General features: G+C 39.2%; 1 protein-coding gene across 2 annotated transcripts in view; it reads right to left on the reverse strand.

Annotated features, from left to right (window-relative positions):
- The window catches only part of cep295 (centrosomal protein 295), a 51,562-nt gene that overhangs the window by 18,032 nt on the left and 17,645 nt on the right, over nt 1-15,885 (reverse strand). Inside the window, exons 8-17 of one of the 2 annotated variants that reach the window (XM_034168549.1) lie at nt 12,947-13,126; nt 11,130-11,366; nt 10,840-10,940; nt 9,471-9,662; nt 9,093-9,169; nt 5,004-5,820; nt 3,311-3,479; nt 2,973-3,155; nt 2,632-2,871; nt 2,317-2,393 (exon numbers count right to left, since the gene is read on the reverse strand). In XM_034168549.1, the coding sequence (XP_034024440.1) occupies nt 2,317-2,393; nt 2,632-2,871; nt 2,973-3,155; nt 3,311-3,479; nt 5,004-5,820; nt 9,093-9,169; nt 9,471-9,662; nt 10,840-10,940; nt 11,130-11,366; nt 12,947-13,126 (2,273 nt within the window). Of the gene's footprint in view, nt 1-2,316; nt 2,394-2,631; nt 2,872-2,972; nt 3,156-3,310; nt 3,480-5,003; nt 5,821-9,092; nt 9,170-9,470; nt 9,663-10,839; nt 10,947-11,129; nt 11,367-12,946; nt 13,127-15,885 lie in introns of both variants that reach the window. The other variant, XM_034168548.1, reaches the window with a different exon arrangement.

The raw sequence follows: 15,885 nt of genomic DNA on the forward strand, positions 1-15,885 counted from the left end.
GCTGCAGAAGTTGTGGGTCTGCAATCAACATAGAGAAACTGTCATTTTCCCAATAAACACCCTCAAAAACAACAGCCGCTCCAGCATAATGTGAACTGAAGGACCAATAAGAGAATCATTAAGCAAAAAGGCTATTTATGTCAGTGGATCAAACAATTTCTTAACAGGAACCTCTTTTCAATACCCAACCCTATTCATTATATTAATTGTAGTGTGCTTACCTTTGATTACAATGGAGAAAATAAATACCAAATTCCGTACTGAAACGCACGCGGCGCATAAAGCTGATGTCTCGACTCTGTGCTCGAACCAAACATGTCCAACTGTTACATTAGAGCCGAGCTTTGATTTCTGACCAATCATAGCTCAAGTAACAAGTTTGTCTGCTTCCATTCAGGAAATGGCGCTCATCACTTTCATTTTCACATGTTTTATATATCTGTAACTATATGCAACCCCTGGCAAAAATTATGGAGTCACCGGCCTCGGAGGACGTTCATTCAGTTGTTTAATTGTGTAGATAAAAAGCAGATCACAGACATGACACAAAACTAAAGTCATTTCAAATGGCAACTTTCTGGCTTTAAGAAACACTATAAGAAATCAGGAAAAAAAATTGTGGCAGTCAGTAACGGTTACTTTTTTAGACCAAGCAGAGAGAAAAAAATATGGAATCACTCAATTCTGAGGAATAAATTACGGAATCACCCTGTAAATTTTCATCCCCAAAACTAACACCTGCATCAAATCAGATCTGCTCATTAGTCTGCATCTAAAAAGGAGTGATCACACCTTGGACAGCTGCTGCACCAAGTGGACTGACATGAATCATGGCTCCAACACGAGAGATGTCAATTGAAACAAAGGAGAGGATTATCAAACTCTTAAAAGAGGGTAAATCATCACGCAATGTTGCAAAAGATGTTGGTTGTTCACAGTCAGCTGTGTCTAAAATTTGGACCAAATACAAACAACATGGGAAGGTTGTTAAAGGCAAACATACTGATAGACCAAGGAAGACATCAAAGCATCAAGACAGAAAACTTAAAGCAATATGTCTCAAAAATCGAAAAATGCACAACAAAACAAATGAGGAACGAATGGGAGGAAACTGGAGTCAACGTCTGTGACTGAACTGTAAGAAACCGCCTAAAGGAAATGGGATTTACATACAGAAAAGCTAAACGAAAGCCATCATTAACACCTAAACAGAAAAAAAAAAACAAAAAAACAAGGTTACAATGGGCTAAGGAAAAGCAATCGTGGACTGTGGATGACTGGATGAAAGTCATATTCAGTGATAGATCTCAAATCTGCATTGGGCAAGGTGATGGTGCTGGAACTTTTGTTTGGTGCCGTTCCAGTGAGATTTATAAAGATGACTGCCTGAATAGAACATGTAAATTTCCACAGTCATTGATGATATGGGGCTGCATGTCAGGTAAAGGCACTGGGCTGGGCTGTCATTACATCATCAATAAATGCACAAGTTTACGTTGATATTTTTGACACTTTTCTTATCCCATCAATTGAAAGGATGTTTGGGGATGATGAAATCATTTTTCAAGATGATAATGCATCTTGCCATAGAGCAAAAACTGTGAAAACATTCCTTGCAAAAAGACACATAGGGTCAATGTCATGGCCTGCAAACAGTCCGGATCTTAATCCAATTGAAAATCTTTGGTGGAAGTTGAAGAAAATGGTCCATGATAAGGCTCCAACCTGCAAAGCTGATCTGGCAACAGCAATCAGAGAAAGTTGGAGCCAGATTGATGAAGAGTACTGTTTGTCACTCATTAAGTCCATACCTCAGAGACTGCAAGCTGTTATAAAAGCCAGAGGTGGTGCAACAAAATACTAGTGATGTGTTGGAGCGTTCTTTTGTTTTTCATGATTCCATAATTTTTTCCTCAGAATTGAGTGATTCCATATTTTTTTCTCTCTGCTTGGTCTAAAAAAAGTAACCGTTACTGACTGCCACAATTTTTTTTCCCTGATTTCTTATAGTGTTTCTTAAAGCCAGAAAGTCATTTCAAATGGCACATTTGAAATGACTTTAGTTTTGTGTCATGTCTGTGATCTGCTTTTTTTCTACAAAATTAAACAACTGAATGAACATCCTCAGAGGCCGGTGATTCCATAAGTTTTGCCAGGGGTTGTATTAAAAAAACTAAAATAGCGGAATATTAATTTTGACTTTTACGGAAAATAGGCATAAAACAGAAGACTAGCACCCATGATGAATGTTTAGGTGAGTTTTACTGTACAACCCTTTAGCTTTCCCCCTAATTGGCCTCTTTTTCAGTTACTTACCTCTATGAGGCAACGAGCTGAGCCAGATGATTTGGCCTGTTGCCCGGACTCAGAAAGCGGTGACACAATCCTCAAGCCTGAATAAGAAACAGTAAATGTTTACACCTGGAGAAAACTCTGTTACACAATATCACATTCACTGGACTTTACCTCAGAGACATGGATATGTCATAGTATGGACATAATTCTACAGTAAAACTATGATCAAATACCCTAAAGAGATTAAGCTTCCAAGTCTTTATCCTCAGTTAAATTTCCTAATTTTTAATATTCAGATTTTACTTCTGTATGTATTCTTAATTTAAGTGCCATCACCTGGTCTGTCTAGACCAGAATCTGGGGATCCTGCACCCATCAGCACCCTCTCTCTCCAGTGAAGAAGGCTGGACCTTCTTGAGCTTGTCCCAGAAGTAGATGCTCTTTCAGTAGACTGCTCCCCTCTGCTGGACAAAGAGGATGTGTGCACCGTCCCATCAGAGCTCACGGATGACTCTTTGTCCTCCAACGGAGTCCAGTCCACAGTTTGTGGCAACATCGTTACATTGTCTTCCAGGCCTGTCGAGTTACAAAACGGTTCGATAAAAATATATATCAAATCAGCAAACACTTTTATGCCTAATCAAGTGTTTTAATCACAGATCTGCAGGAGTATTCACCTGTAATTAAGCTGGTGTTGATTGGCGTATCCACCTCTTGGATAACACTGAGCTCATGTTGAGCCAATATTTCCTTCATGTACATTCTGACGCGGGTCACTGGTGGCTTTGTCACCTGAACGCTGGAGGGGATGAGCGACACTTGGGCAAGTCCTGCAGAAGTATGATTCCAGCTGGTGGAATCTCAAAAAGGAAACAAGAGCATTTAAAGTGACCTTTCCAAACACATTAATTATGGTTTATTGTAAAAACAACATAATTTAACAACAGTTTGAGAATGTACCAGGTCTGGGCACATGTGAAAATAAACAGTGTAAGATGTCAGTAACAGCTCTCACCACTGGTGGATGGCTGCTGGTCAGATGCGTCATCGTGATCATTTCTGAAGTGTGATAATGTTCCTCCATTCGATTCTTCTATAGCTTTCAGCAGGGATGCCAGTATTCTGCCGCGGTTCTGACTAGACTCCAATGATACGGACTCTTTACTGCCACCCTCTGGAGTTGACTAAAAGAAGAAATCAGAGAGGGAATAAAAGACATGCAGACAAATTAAACAAAGCTGTATTAGAGTATTACTATACTTCATAACTAAGCAGGGGTGGTGGCCAAGTGGTTGGTGTGCCAACTCTACCCCTGCTACATTTCTCCATGTAATGTGGAGCTGCATCAGGAAGGGCATCCTGCATGAAACTAATGCCAAATCAACATGCAGATCCACTTTGGATCTGCTTTCGCGACCCAGAGTGAAAACAAGGGATTAGCCGAACGGACTTATTTACTATACTTCATAACTAAAAAGGCTTTCAAGCATCAACTGTAGGAATGCAGTAAACTCCGCAATAGAAAAGTCCCCACTTGTAAAGCCCCCAGACCACCCACAGTGGCTTTGAGTCATCACACACAAGGGGAAGAAAAATTGGTGGCCAGGGTGTTGACATGTTACAACTGTGCAAGATGACCCTGATAAAGATGAGATCTTTCATGAGATATATATATATATATATATATATATATATATATATATATATATATATATATATATATATATATATATATATATATATATATATAAAAGCAGGCTTTTTTGAAGGGGGGGGGGGGTGTCACTACAGCAAGTGAGGAGGGGAGGTGATATAATAAAATTACTGTAGTATTGGAGCTCAAGGCAATTCTGATTTATTTTAAATCTCTTCTTACTTTCTTGAAAACAATCAACAGTGGCCTTAGTGGTCAAAAGAACAGAGTGATTAGTAACAAGACTTCTGAAGCAACTTGAGAAGCTTCGTCCATGCCTGTCAGTACAGTGGACTTCATCTGTAGCCACCAGAAAGCAAAATGCCAGAGCTGAATATGCAGTAGGTTTTATGTTGGTACTTGCAGGCATTTTTGTGGACCAAATGACTCACTCACTAATGCTTCCCCCAATTAATCACAAAGAACTTGATAATTTTAATTAGTTAAGCAATCTTAATATATTATTTTACAGTGAAATGTTTGTAAATGCTTTGGATATGATGGAGTACATGTATTGTTGGCTGAAGAGGACTGCAACAAAATGATAAATCAATTGTGTAAGATACCCTGTATATAATATATATTAAAAAAAAATACAACAAATAGCAATTCTGATGTGTCAAAGAAGTGATACATACAAATTGCCTTTTTTTTAAAAACTCACTTAAAAAAACACACACATAAAAAAAACAAACAAAAACAAAAAAAAACAAAAACAAGAATTAAGGGGTAATACCGTACATCATCATATTTGGTCCCTGTAAAAGTAATGTGGGTAAAAACTGTTTATATTGTTCAGGTCTTTGGTAAATGGACATACTACACTTATGTCTTCAAGACATGCAAATTTAACCAAATAAACACACACACACACACACACACACATATATACATACACACACACACATATATACACAAATAAAACTGCTACTTGTTTATATTATGATGGAACACATGAAATGAAATGATTGAAATGATTAAAACGGATTATTTTACTCATTGTTCTTTCACTCACTTGGACATCAGAACTGATGAGAGCTTGTAAAGCCTCCTTCTGTCGTTTCATTTGTGCCATCTTCAGGTTTTGTCTCTCTTCTTCTTTCCGCCTCTGATGCAGCGCTATCGTGTTTATCTGTTCCAGCACCCATCTCTGAACTTCTTGGAGCTCATGTCTCTGTCTCTCCATGTCCTCTCCTGTCAAGCCTGAAAAGCCAGCCTGCAAGGAACTAGGTGTCACAGTTACAGGCTTGACCACAGTTTGTCCTGGAAGCTGACATTCATCATATCTTGTGTTTTGGATGGCATCATAGCTTGGTTGGAAATGCACACCGGTGTTTGCCTGAGGTGTGGAGCATTGTTTATGGAGCTTATAGCCTATGCTGCCCGAGTAAGGTTGCAGTTCCTCTGAAAGGTGCTCCCTTACTTCTCCCATTACATCACGACTTAGCTGTGCAATAACATCAGGGCTGTGATGACCTGGACTCTCTGCAACAGAGTCTAGTTCATGAGAAACCAACCTGGAGTCATGGCTCACACTGGATCCAGAGTGATCGGGTGGTGATTCGGCAACAGCTGGCTCTCTTGTGGGGACGTCCACAGGGGTGTGTAGTTCAGCACGAGCGTTGTTGGTGTATACAGGAGCTGCATAACTTGTAGGGAGGTGAGGGGGTGGAAGCAGGTTATCACACTCTGTACAGACCAAAGGAGTGTGACTCACATCTGAAGGCACAGCAGCAGGCAACGATGAAGTCGCCATCATGTAACGAAGTCGAAGAGTTTTCTGGTACTCATCAAGACGCTGCCGGGCAACTTCCACTGACCTCTGGTGAATTCTACAGGACGAGCCCAAAATATAAACAGTTCAGTTAATTGTGAAACAGTGTTGCTTTCTGTCTTGTGTAACTTCACAAATAACCATCAATAACGTGGAAAGATTAAGAGATACATACTAGAAAAGTGACCGTGATTCAGCCCCACACAGGCAGATCTTGTTCTGATCCTCTTGAGTATGTGCTCTTGTGTGTGATTATATTCCGCTCTTCACTGAATTGAACCTGTACTTCATGAAAAACTGCTGTCCTAAAACAAATTTCAGATACTAATCTGCCCAATTCCGACTGACATATACTGCTAAAAATAAATAAATAAATAAATGAACACTTTGAAAACACCACATGAAACCAAGGCAGTGGTGATGATGCCTGTTGGAGACTTTGTGGGACTAATGGGGCCGATCACTTGGATGAAATGGACTGAATATGTAAAATCTGTAATATCGGATTTTAATCTGACTGTATCTGTAACTTGTGGAAAATTTTTAAATATTACATGCAATTTGGTGCAATCTGGTGTACAGTAGTGTTCAGAATAATAGTAGTGCTGTGACTAAAAAGATTAATCCAGGTTTTGAGTATATTTCTTATTGTTACATGAGAAACAAGGTACCAGTAGATTCTCACAAATCCAACAAGACCAAGCATTCATGATATGCACACTCTTAAGGTGATGAAATTGGGCTATTAGTAGTAAAAAAAAAAAAAAGTAGAAAAGGAGGTGTTCACAATAATAGTAGTGTGGCATACAGTCAGTGAGTTTGTCAGTTTTGTGGAACAAACAGGTGTGAATCAGGTGTCCCCTATTTAAGGATGAAGCCAGCACCTGTTGAACATGCTTTTCTCTTTGAAAGCCTGAGGAAAATGGGACGTTCAAGACATTGTTCAGAAGAAAAGCGTAGTTTGATTAAAAAGTTAATTGGAGAGGGGAAAACTTACACGCAGGTGCAAAAATTTATAGGCTGTTCATCTACAATGATCTCCAATGCTTTAAGATGGACAAAAAAAAAAAAAAAAAAAAAAAAAAAAACAGACACGTGGAAGAAAACGGAAAACCATCAAAATGGATAGAAGAATAAGAAGAATGGCAAAGGCTCACCCATTGATCAGCTCCAGGATGATCAAAGACAGTCTGGAGTTATCTGTAAGTGCTGTGACAGTTAGAAGACGCCTGTGTGAAGCTAATTTATTTGCAAGAATCCCCCGCAAAGTCCCTCTGTTAAATAAAAGACGTGCAGAAGAGGTTACAATTTGCCAAAGAACACATCACCTGGCCTAAAGAGAAATGGAGGAATATTTTGTGGACTGATGAGAGTAAAATTGTTCTTTTTGGGTCCAAGAGCCACAGACAGTTTGTGAGACGACCCCCAAACTGAATTCAAGCCACGGTTCACAGCGAAGACAGTGAAGCATGGTGGTGCAAGCATCATGATATGGGCATGTTTCTCCTACTATGGTGTTGCGCCTATATATCGCATATCAGGTATCATGAATCAGTTTGGATATGTCAGAATACTTGAAGAGGTCATGTTGCCTTATGCTGAAGAGGACATGCCCTTGAAATGGGTGTTTCAACAAGACAATGACCCCAAGCACACTAGTAAATGAGCAAAATCCTGGTTCCAAACCAACAAAATTAATGCCTCGCAGATGTGAAGAAATCATGAAAAACTGTAGTTATACAACTAAATACTAGTTTAGTGATTCACAGGATTGCAAAAAAAAAAAAAAAAAAAAAAGCAGTTTGAACATAAGTTTTGAGTTTGTAGCAACAGCAGATGCTGCTATTAATGTGAACACCCCCTTTTCTACTTTTTTTTAACTAATAGCCCAATTTCATAGCCTTAAGAGTGTGCATATCATGAATGCTTGATCTTGTTGGATTTGTGAGAATCTACTGAATCTACTGGTACCTTGTTTCCCATGTAACAATAAGAAATATACTCAAAACCTGGATTAATCTTTTTAGTCACATAGCACTACTATTATTCTGAACACTACGTTAATTCAGCTAAATGAGAGATATTTCTCAGTCCCATTTTAATGGTCATTTTAGTCATAAGTAGAGGTGCACCGATCAGGATTTTTTAGGCCGATCACCGAAATTTTGATCGGCCGATACCGATCAAGGCTGATACCAATCAAGTACATATTTGGATCATGCCCAAAATAAGAATATAGGTCTAATGTATAGGACTATTTTTGCATTAAAACTTAATGATGAAAACAAAAAACATGCATTCAAATAAAGACACTAGAATAAACTGCCAACTTTTGTTTTATTACACTGACTTCAAGAAACTGCAACTTTTTCCTCATTACAGGTCGGCCTCAACTGAGACCATCAAAGCTTACTTCTTGGTAAAAATCCTGTTATGCATGCAGTATAACTTGACTGATTGATAAATCTCTTACTGCACAATTTATTCAGACAGGACAGGTTCTATATAGGGAGATGGGGTTAAAATAAATTAATCCTTTGTGAATGAGTGTCAGTGTAAAATGAGTTTTCTGCCATTAATTTCAAGCACAGCGGCGTGGAAAGATGCATTTGTGGGTCTTTGGATCAGCTACTTTGTTGCATGCATAATGCACATCTCTGTTTGCACAAATAAAAATAAAATCCACCAGTGGGACAGGGCACGTTTCTGACTGTATGATCAGCAGTTGGCTCACCTGCTCTTCACTGCGCACCTCTGCGGAGCACACACAGCCAAAGGACTAATAACTTGAAGCGAGATAAAGTAGCTATACAGATAAATCATTTTGTTCAGAGCAGAGATCAAAAATAAATGAAATAAAATTGCAGAAGCCTGGTAATTTTTTTTCTTTTTTGAGGACTGATGGCCGTGTACATGATCTTTTTATTGCGAAGTCATGTCAATCTCAATTATATCAAGCTTTCTTATCCTGTGCTATTTGGTCATAAGCATTAAGTTATTTCACCTATTTTTTTTTTTTTACTAATCTCATCAGCTCGGCTCAAATGTGGAGTGCAGTATGAGGGCAGGTCATCGGGGGAACAACGAAGGTCATGCCTGGTTACAAACAAAGGCACCTGGGTCTACCATGAGTCACCAGCTATGACTCCTACATGGGGAAGGCGGGGAGTCCATGTGAACACGTGGAAAGCATGAAGACTCTATAAACAAAGGGACCACTGGTTACAACCATGACTTTGTTGTGTGGCAACAGTGGTTATCACTGGCCTTTTTACCACTCTGGGAGCCTTAAACAGTTTGGTTTTGACGAAATTTCTTCCTGCTACACACCTGTCTTGTTCCAGCAGTTGTCGTTGGTATTCTCTTATCTTTCTGTTGTGGTCATCTTCACCAGCAGGAGGTGCTGACTGCTGGGACACAGTTGATATAATACATTTAAATATTACTGAAATAGCTGTTGTAAGCACAGACTACAGAACAATGTAAAGAATCCTAGTCTTTAAAAGGAACTTTCAACTTGGGATGTGTTATGATTAAGTTAGAATCTTACATGCAAATGCTGTACCAGCTTTCACGTCAAGCATATCATCATCCATTAGTCTAAGTGCACTCCAGACTCTAAGTAGCTCACAGCTCAAAATGACAAACTACTTTGCAAAATTTTAAGCTGCCAAACAAAAGCGTTGTGAGAAGAAATCAAGACCATGCCTGGTGAGCGCCAACAAGAGTGACAGAGGAGACGTCTTCTTCAGGAAGATGTTCATCATGGCTCACAACTGCTTTTAGGTGTCCCCCTTCCTGCTGGGCCTCAAGTAGCATCTGCTCCAGCTTGGCCTTCTGATCTTCCAGTTCACAAAGCAAAAGGATCTGCTGCTGCTTCTCCCTTTCAAGCTCCTCATCCTGGACAAATAAGGTAAAACAGCAATAGTCAGCATGCTGCAAAGGCTGAGAAAGTGGCCAGAAAACCAATTTTCTGCTAAACATGTTGGCCAAGAGCAGATGTTCATACACCAACATCTGTTTTAGACCACCACAAAACATTAACTCAGACAAGATTTGTGCACTGCTTTTAAGTTTAGTTACTTTTTTGGTCACCTTTTTTTTGTGTAGACACCATCTTGTTCAGTTTGTCCAGTACAACAGGTGTCAGAGTCTCAAGGAAAGTTTTTAAGAGGTATTTTCCTAGCTTGCCAACAATCAATATTTTGAGGTCATTTTGACTGTTCACAAAGCAGATGCTGTACTCTGAATATTTTAATTTATAAACAGATTATTCTATCCCTTTACGAAACAATTTTAAAACCTATAAAACAGCAAAACATCAAAAAAAAAAGAAAAAAAATAGAAAATGTATACCAATACTTTAATAGAAGGGGTGGTGAGCTGGAACAAAAACAAAACCAGAACTTTAGATCTCCATGAACATCTTTGAATGCCAGGCAATTTTACCAGCAGCAGGCGATTCAAGTAAAATGTGACATGGCAGTGTTTATAAACAGAAAAGGTAAATACAGTGTTATATACATTTACAAATGTTGGTATTAGACAATTTCATAAATGTCTGATTGACAGCCAAACATTTCATTTGGTTCCAACCGGTTCGGCAACAATAATTATGATTGGATGGAACCCAAAACTAAAAACTTTTGCCTGGAACTAAATGATTTTGGTGGGAGGAAACAAAAAAATCTGGTTAGAAGCCATGGCCAAAAACCAATGCTCAGCTAAAAATGGGGGGAAAGGTCAAGTCATGCAAAGGATTGCTGAGAAGTACCAATGTGGTTCTGATCCAGACAGAAAACCATATCTAGGTTCTAGAAAAATGTTCAAAGTACAATACCTGATGTAAACATAAACAAAAGTGCCCCACTAGAAGTGAAATATAAAAGGGGGTTTGAAACCTGTTTTACGTTGTGATTATTAAACAATATGGGATTAGTTTGCATGCACAAAAGTTAAAATACAGATTTAGCTCCTTATAATACTCTGATCCCATTTCATACATTTCAAACCTTTAATAGTGACCCTGCCTACAGATCAATGTATACTAAACAAATACCAGTGTATCAGGATGTACCCTTTTCTTCCGATGTTCTTCATATTCTTGGATCTTGCGCTCAAATTCATCGGGAGGATGTGTATAATCCGTGACAGCTAAATGTTCTGGTGCCTCAGATGCTGTGCCTTTAGATTAATAGAAGAAAAACAGAAAATGATCATTAAGTAACACAAATATGCTAAACACTTAAAATAAAAAAAAGAAGGTACATGATTAATTTAGAACTTCCGGTGACACAAAAACATATAATAAAATGCCTTAGAATGTAAAATATTTCAGTACTGAAGTTTTGACAATGTACAATTCACCTCCTGCTAAGTGGAAGGACTCGGGAACCTCAACAGGAGGCGGTACATCTCTCTCCTCATTGGTCAGAGAGCCTGTGTCGATGGTGGTGTCCCGCTCTGGGATGTGATCAGCAATGACAGATTCAACTTCAGGTTCAGGGACTGGAGTGCTGTCACTGCTCCACTGATTCCGCTGGCTTCTAATCCGGTCAAACAGTTTCTTCAATGTTTGCTGAGGACGAGGTCTAAAGGGCTGCACTGCACGGAAAGAAACTCCCATCAGTGTCACAGAACAAAAATCAAAATCCCCCCCCCGATTGGCAGACACTGGTACTATTAGGTAGCTAACAAGTAGCATACTTCCATGTTGTCTGCCTCTGGAAAATGTTTCATAAAGGTATAACAGCATAACGTATAATTACAATGTCTGAATTTAGTGCATGAGTACGACTTATGGCATCAATAAAGTTTTGATCAAGGCCTATTTTTATTTTGGTCACCACAGTCCTGAGTACCCATACGCAATTTAATCCATTTTGTTGTCTGAAAATCATTCTCTTCACCATTCCACCATAAATCTACATAGCTGGTGATGCAACAGAATACGTTGCATTGTGTACCATTTCTCTAATCACAGAAGCCAATAACTCAGAGTTGTCATGGGTGTCGTGGTGGCATCCCCCAACCAGATGTACCATACAGTTTGTATTTCTTAATGATTGAGGTAAATGAAGTCCAAGAAACAGTCTGACTTGAAAATGTTCACGTATCCATCCCCTGACTTGTCTAAAGTAAACTGTCTGAAAATTTACAGTTTAGCTGTGTTATACTTTAGGGTGTGTATATTTATGCACACCATAGTACATTTTTCTTTTGTCATGTTGTCGAGATTAGTTTTCCCTGTCAGATTAAAGGGGAACATTTTAGAAAAATTTAATACAAAGACATCTGAATTATGCTGTTTCCAGGAGTTAATGGACTTTATTTAACGTGCCACAATCATGAGAACTGAAGACGGAGCTGCAGCCAAAGCTCGCGCGTGCAAGGGAGCTTCTTTGATTGTGTGACGGTTTACATTTGGAAAACAATCTACAACTAGGCGAGTTTTCAGTTTTTCCCCCTTCTGTATTTTTGTCCCCTCAGTGGAGCTGGCAAGCTTATATTTATTTTTTTACTTTGAGAAAGTCTGAATTTGGATGTGGAATGTATGTGTGTTCCACAGCACACTGCTCCTCTCAGCTATTTTACTACCACTGTGAACATGAATGAGTGTCTCCGCAACGTTTTTTTTCCCCAGCAGATGTATTGTTTTTAGACTTTATTGATAACAACACTAATTAATCGTGAACAAAGCTGAGCCTCGAGCAGAGATTGTTATTGACAGGCTGCGTTTAGGACTAATGGCTGCAGGTGCACTAAACTTTCTCAGAGCTGCTGCTTTTACTGTGACTGCATCAAAAGGAACAGTTATCATTTAAAAACGAGTCATCACAACACGACATCACACTTACGAGTATGTCAACTTTGGAATTAATCTGCCTCAGTTCTTAACGTTAGCAGCTACATTCCATTCAAGCACACACTGGGACACTAACAGTCACATCACCTGTCGAAAACACTCGAGTACTTTGTTGTCAGAAGTATCTGCAGCCGTTTGTTATGAATGCCGTATATTTTGAAACCGATCACGGAAGTGCACAAAGTAATCCCAGTGGATCATCGGGTGGTCACTAACAGCCCGGATCTAAATTTTTATGATTTCGGTGCGACATGTCCTTTAACAAACCCAATACAATTCAAAAAGCAAATTTAACATTGCAGTGGCACATTTTTACTACCTTGTACAGACTGCGCTTGGTCGCTGCTTTTCCTTTCCTGTTGTACGCCATTTTGAACATTTTCTGTTGTTGGTGCAACAACATCCTCAACGGGGACATCCAGTTCTTGGTTGTGGCTGCTTGTAGATGCTGCTGGCAGGGCCTCGGGTACCAGGTGTAGTACTAGGTCACCTTTAACCCCTGAGATGATACAGAGACTGCGATTCATTTGCTTTCATATTAGGCCATGGGACATGTAATGAATATATGTCTAATTTTTAATTTTTGTGCAACGATGGGGGCTCATGAGTTTATGACGTGCAATTGATGAAAACGCATGTCTTCCTGTGCTACGTCAAGTGTATTGTGGTTAATGTTTTCTACAGATCATCAGATTGGTGATTAAAATGGATTGAGACCATTATTCAAACTACTGTGAAGTACTGCAAGGTCTTTTCTTGCATCTGCAGGGGTGGGGAAAGGGGGCAAATATATGCCACATATTTGATGAAAAATTCTTCTTAGCAAGTAATCTAATGATATCTTCTATTACATTTTTGGAGAGGTAAAGTAAAGCAGATCATATAGGAAAATAATTATAGATTACAATATGATATTAAAAAAAAAAAACTCAATGGAAAGACAAAACTGATCTACGTTTTACCAATTTGAAATTATCATTTGCCCTCTCTTTGATACAAGTGTCAGGACCCCAAGGACAGGACAAGATCCCAGGACCCTTCCCCAAGGACCCCAGGGAATGGATGAGACCCCAGATTGAACAAGATCTTACAATGCACATGAACACAAAATGCCAAATTTTCTGCACACTAGATTTTTGCTTTTAGGCAGTTGATACTGAAAAATAATTATAATGCAAGGGACTGAAATTGTAGAAACTGTCCTATTATGTGCATTGTACATCATGTAAACAAAAACACTGACTAAAAATTATCACAGACAAGTTATATTGAACTTGTTTCTAATACTCACCTTTTCTTCAATATACAATGAGGTACTGTAGCTTCGAACCATATTTTTGAATCATATTTTCCTACTTCTTTAAGCACATTCAGTAATTTTGTGCATGTGAGTGGTGCATAAAACAATCAATTATACATTGTACATAACCAAATTATTCAAGAATTAGAAGAAGATCTGTAAAAAAAAAAAAAACATTTAAGGAATTTGTTATTGTAATAGAGTTTGTTATTGTAATAGATTTCTTTATAACAAGTTTACACTGTTTCATGTGCCATATAATCAATTGTAAAATATCAATTGCACAGCATTATATTTTACTGAGTGACAATAAATATTGTAGAGATAATAAGTATATGTACAGATACTTGACAACTAACACTTTCATGGTGAAAATTGAGATAAGTTCATTTAAAAATTTGATATCAAGCATGTTTTCTGTCCATTTTTTCTCATGGTCATGGACAATGACCAAAGGTATTTTAACGTTTGTGACAGAAAAAATTTCCATTTTAGACAATGTGTTTTGACACTCTACAAATTTAATGCAGACATTTTTGTCAATTTTAGTTAAAATGATTAGACAAAACAAAACATCTTACTGTAAGCCAACAAGACCATGACAGTCAGCCAATTTCCTGAAAAAGACTATGCACTTGGGCTTTAAATGGACTTTAAATGGAGAAATGAAACGCTAAAAAAGAATATTTTATAGATTTGGATCGGAGAGCAATAGTACGGTGAACGTGATTAGTCTATAACACCATTGTGTCAAATACGATATCGCTGACTGGTTGGGCGGTAGGGTTCGCCACGGTTGTTAAAGTGACAATAATTGCTGAAATCATTTGTTTTCACACTTTTGTGAGCAGCTTTTTGATGTGGGGACAAATATTTTCTGAACAACAATAATATTTTTTGAATTTCCATTCCTTAGGGCCCCTTCACACATAGTGCGAATATGTACAACTCAGAGCGACACCCGTCGGGGCAGCTTATATGAGTGAACCACGAAACATCACACTGACAGGCAGGCGTGCACGATGCTGGTGGGATGGTTCATGCACGTGGGAACACAGTGCCACCAGCTGCGCGATATGCAACCACATCGCGCAGCTGCTGTGAGAAAAAAAAATAAATAAAATTACATGCCACCCACGGGAATTGCCAGTCAGAAACTTTACCAATGAGCTACGATCGCTGTCCTGTGAAAGATGCGGGAAACTGCCTCATATCAGGAAGGACATGGATGTATTTAAAAAAATAAAACCGCACACTATATTAAAAACACCACATTGTATTGAATCCCTCTTATCAAGCGGGCAATACAAATATGATCAGTCTGTTCCTCTGTAGATGACCCATGGTCACAGACATACAGTCATGAAATGTGAATGAATGAGAAGCAGTTCGCTCTTCTCATGTCCACATCTACTGGTCTGGTGTGTCCAGCCGGTCACGCCCTTCAGATAGCGTGAGGCAAACGCTCAGAAGGATCAATGCGAGGAAAGCCTCCGGTCCCGACGATATTCCTGGTCAGGTCCTGAGAAACTGTGCTGAGGAGCTCACTCACGAACATCTTCAACATCTCGCTGAGACAAGCTGTTGTCCCAACGTGCCTCAAAGCCACCATCATCATTCCAGTCCCGAAGAAGTCGTCTCCCTTGTGCTGCAATGACTACCGTCCGGTCGCACTCACTCCCATCATTATGAAGTGCTTCGAGCGGCTAGTCATGGACCACACCAAATGCACCCCCCCACCAGTTTGCATACTGGTCCAACCACTCGACCGACGATGCTATCTCCACTGCCCTCCACTCAGCCCTAACTCACCTGGAGACCAAGGACTCTCACGTCAGAATGCTGTTCATCGACTTCAGCTCAGCATTCAATACAATCATTCCCCAGCAGCTCATCCTCAATCTAGTCCAGCTGGGACTCAACACATCCATGTGCAACTGGCTGCTGGACTTTCTGAC

The sequence above is a fragment of the Thalassophryne amazonica genome, chromosome 4 (assembly GCF_902500255.1).
Source record: "Thalassophryne amazonica chromosome 4, fThaAma1.1, whole genome shotgun sequence".
NCBI lineage: Eukaryota > Metazoa > Chordata > Actinopteri > Batrachoidiformes > Batrachoididae > Thalassophryne > Thalassophryne amazonica.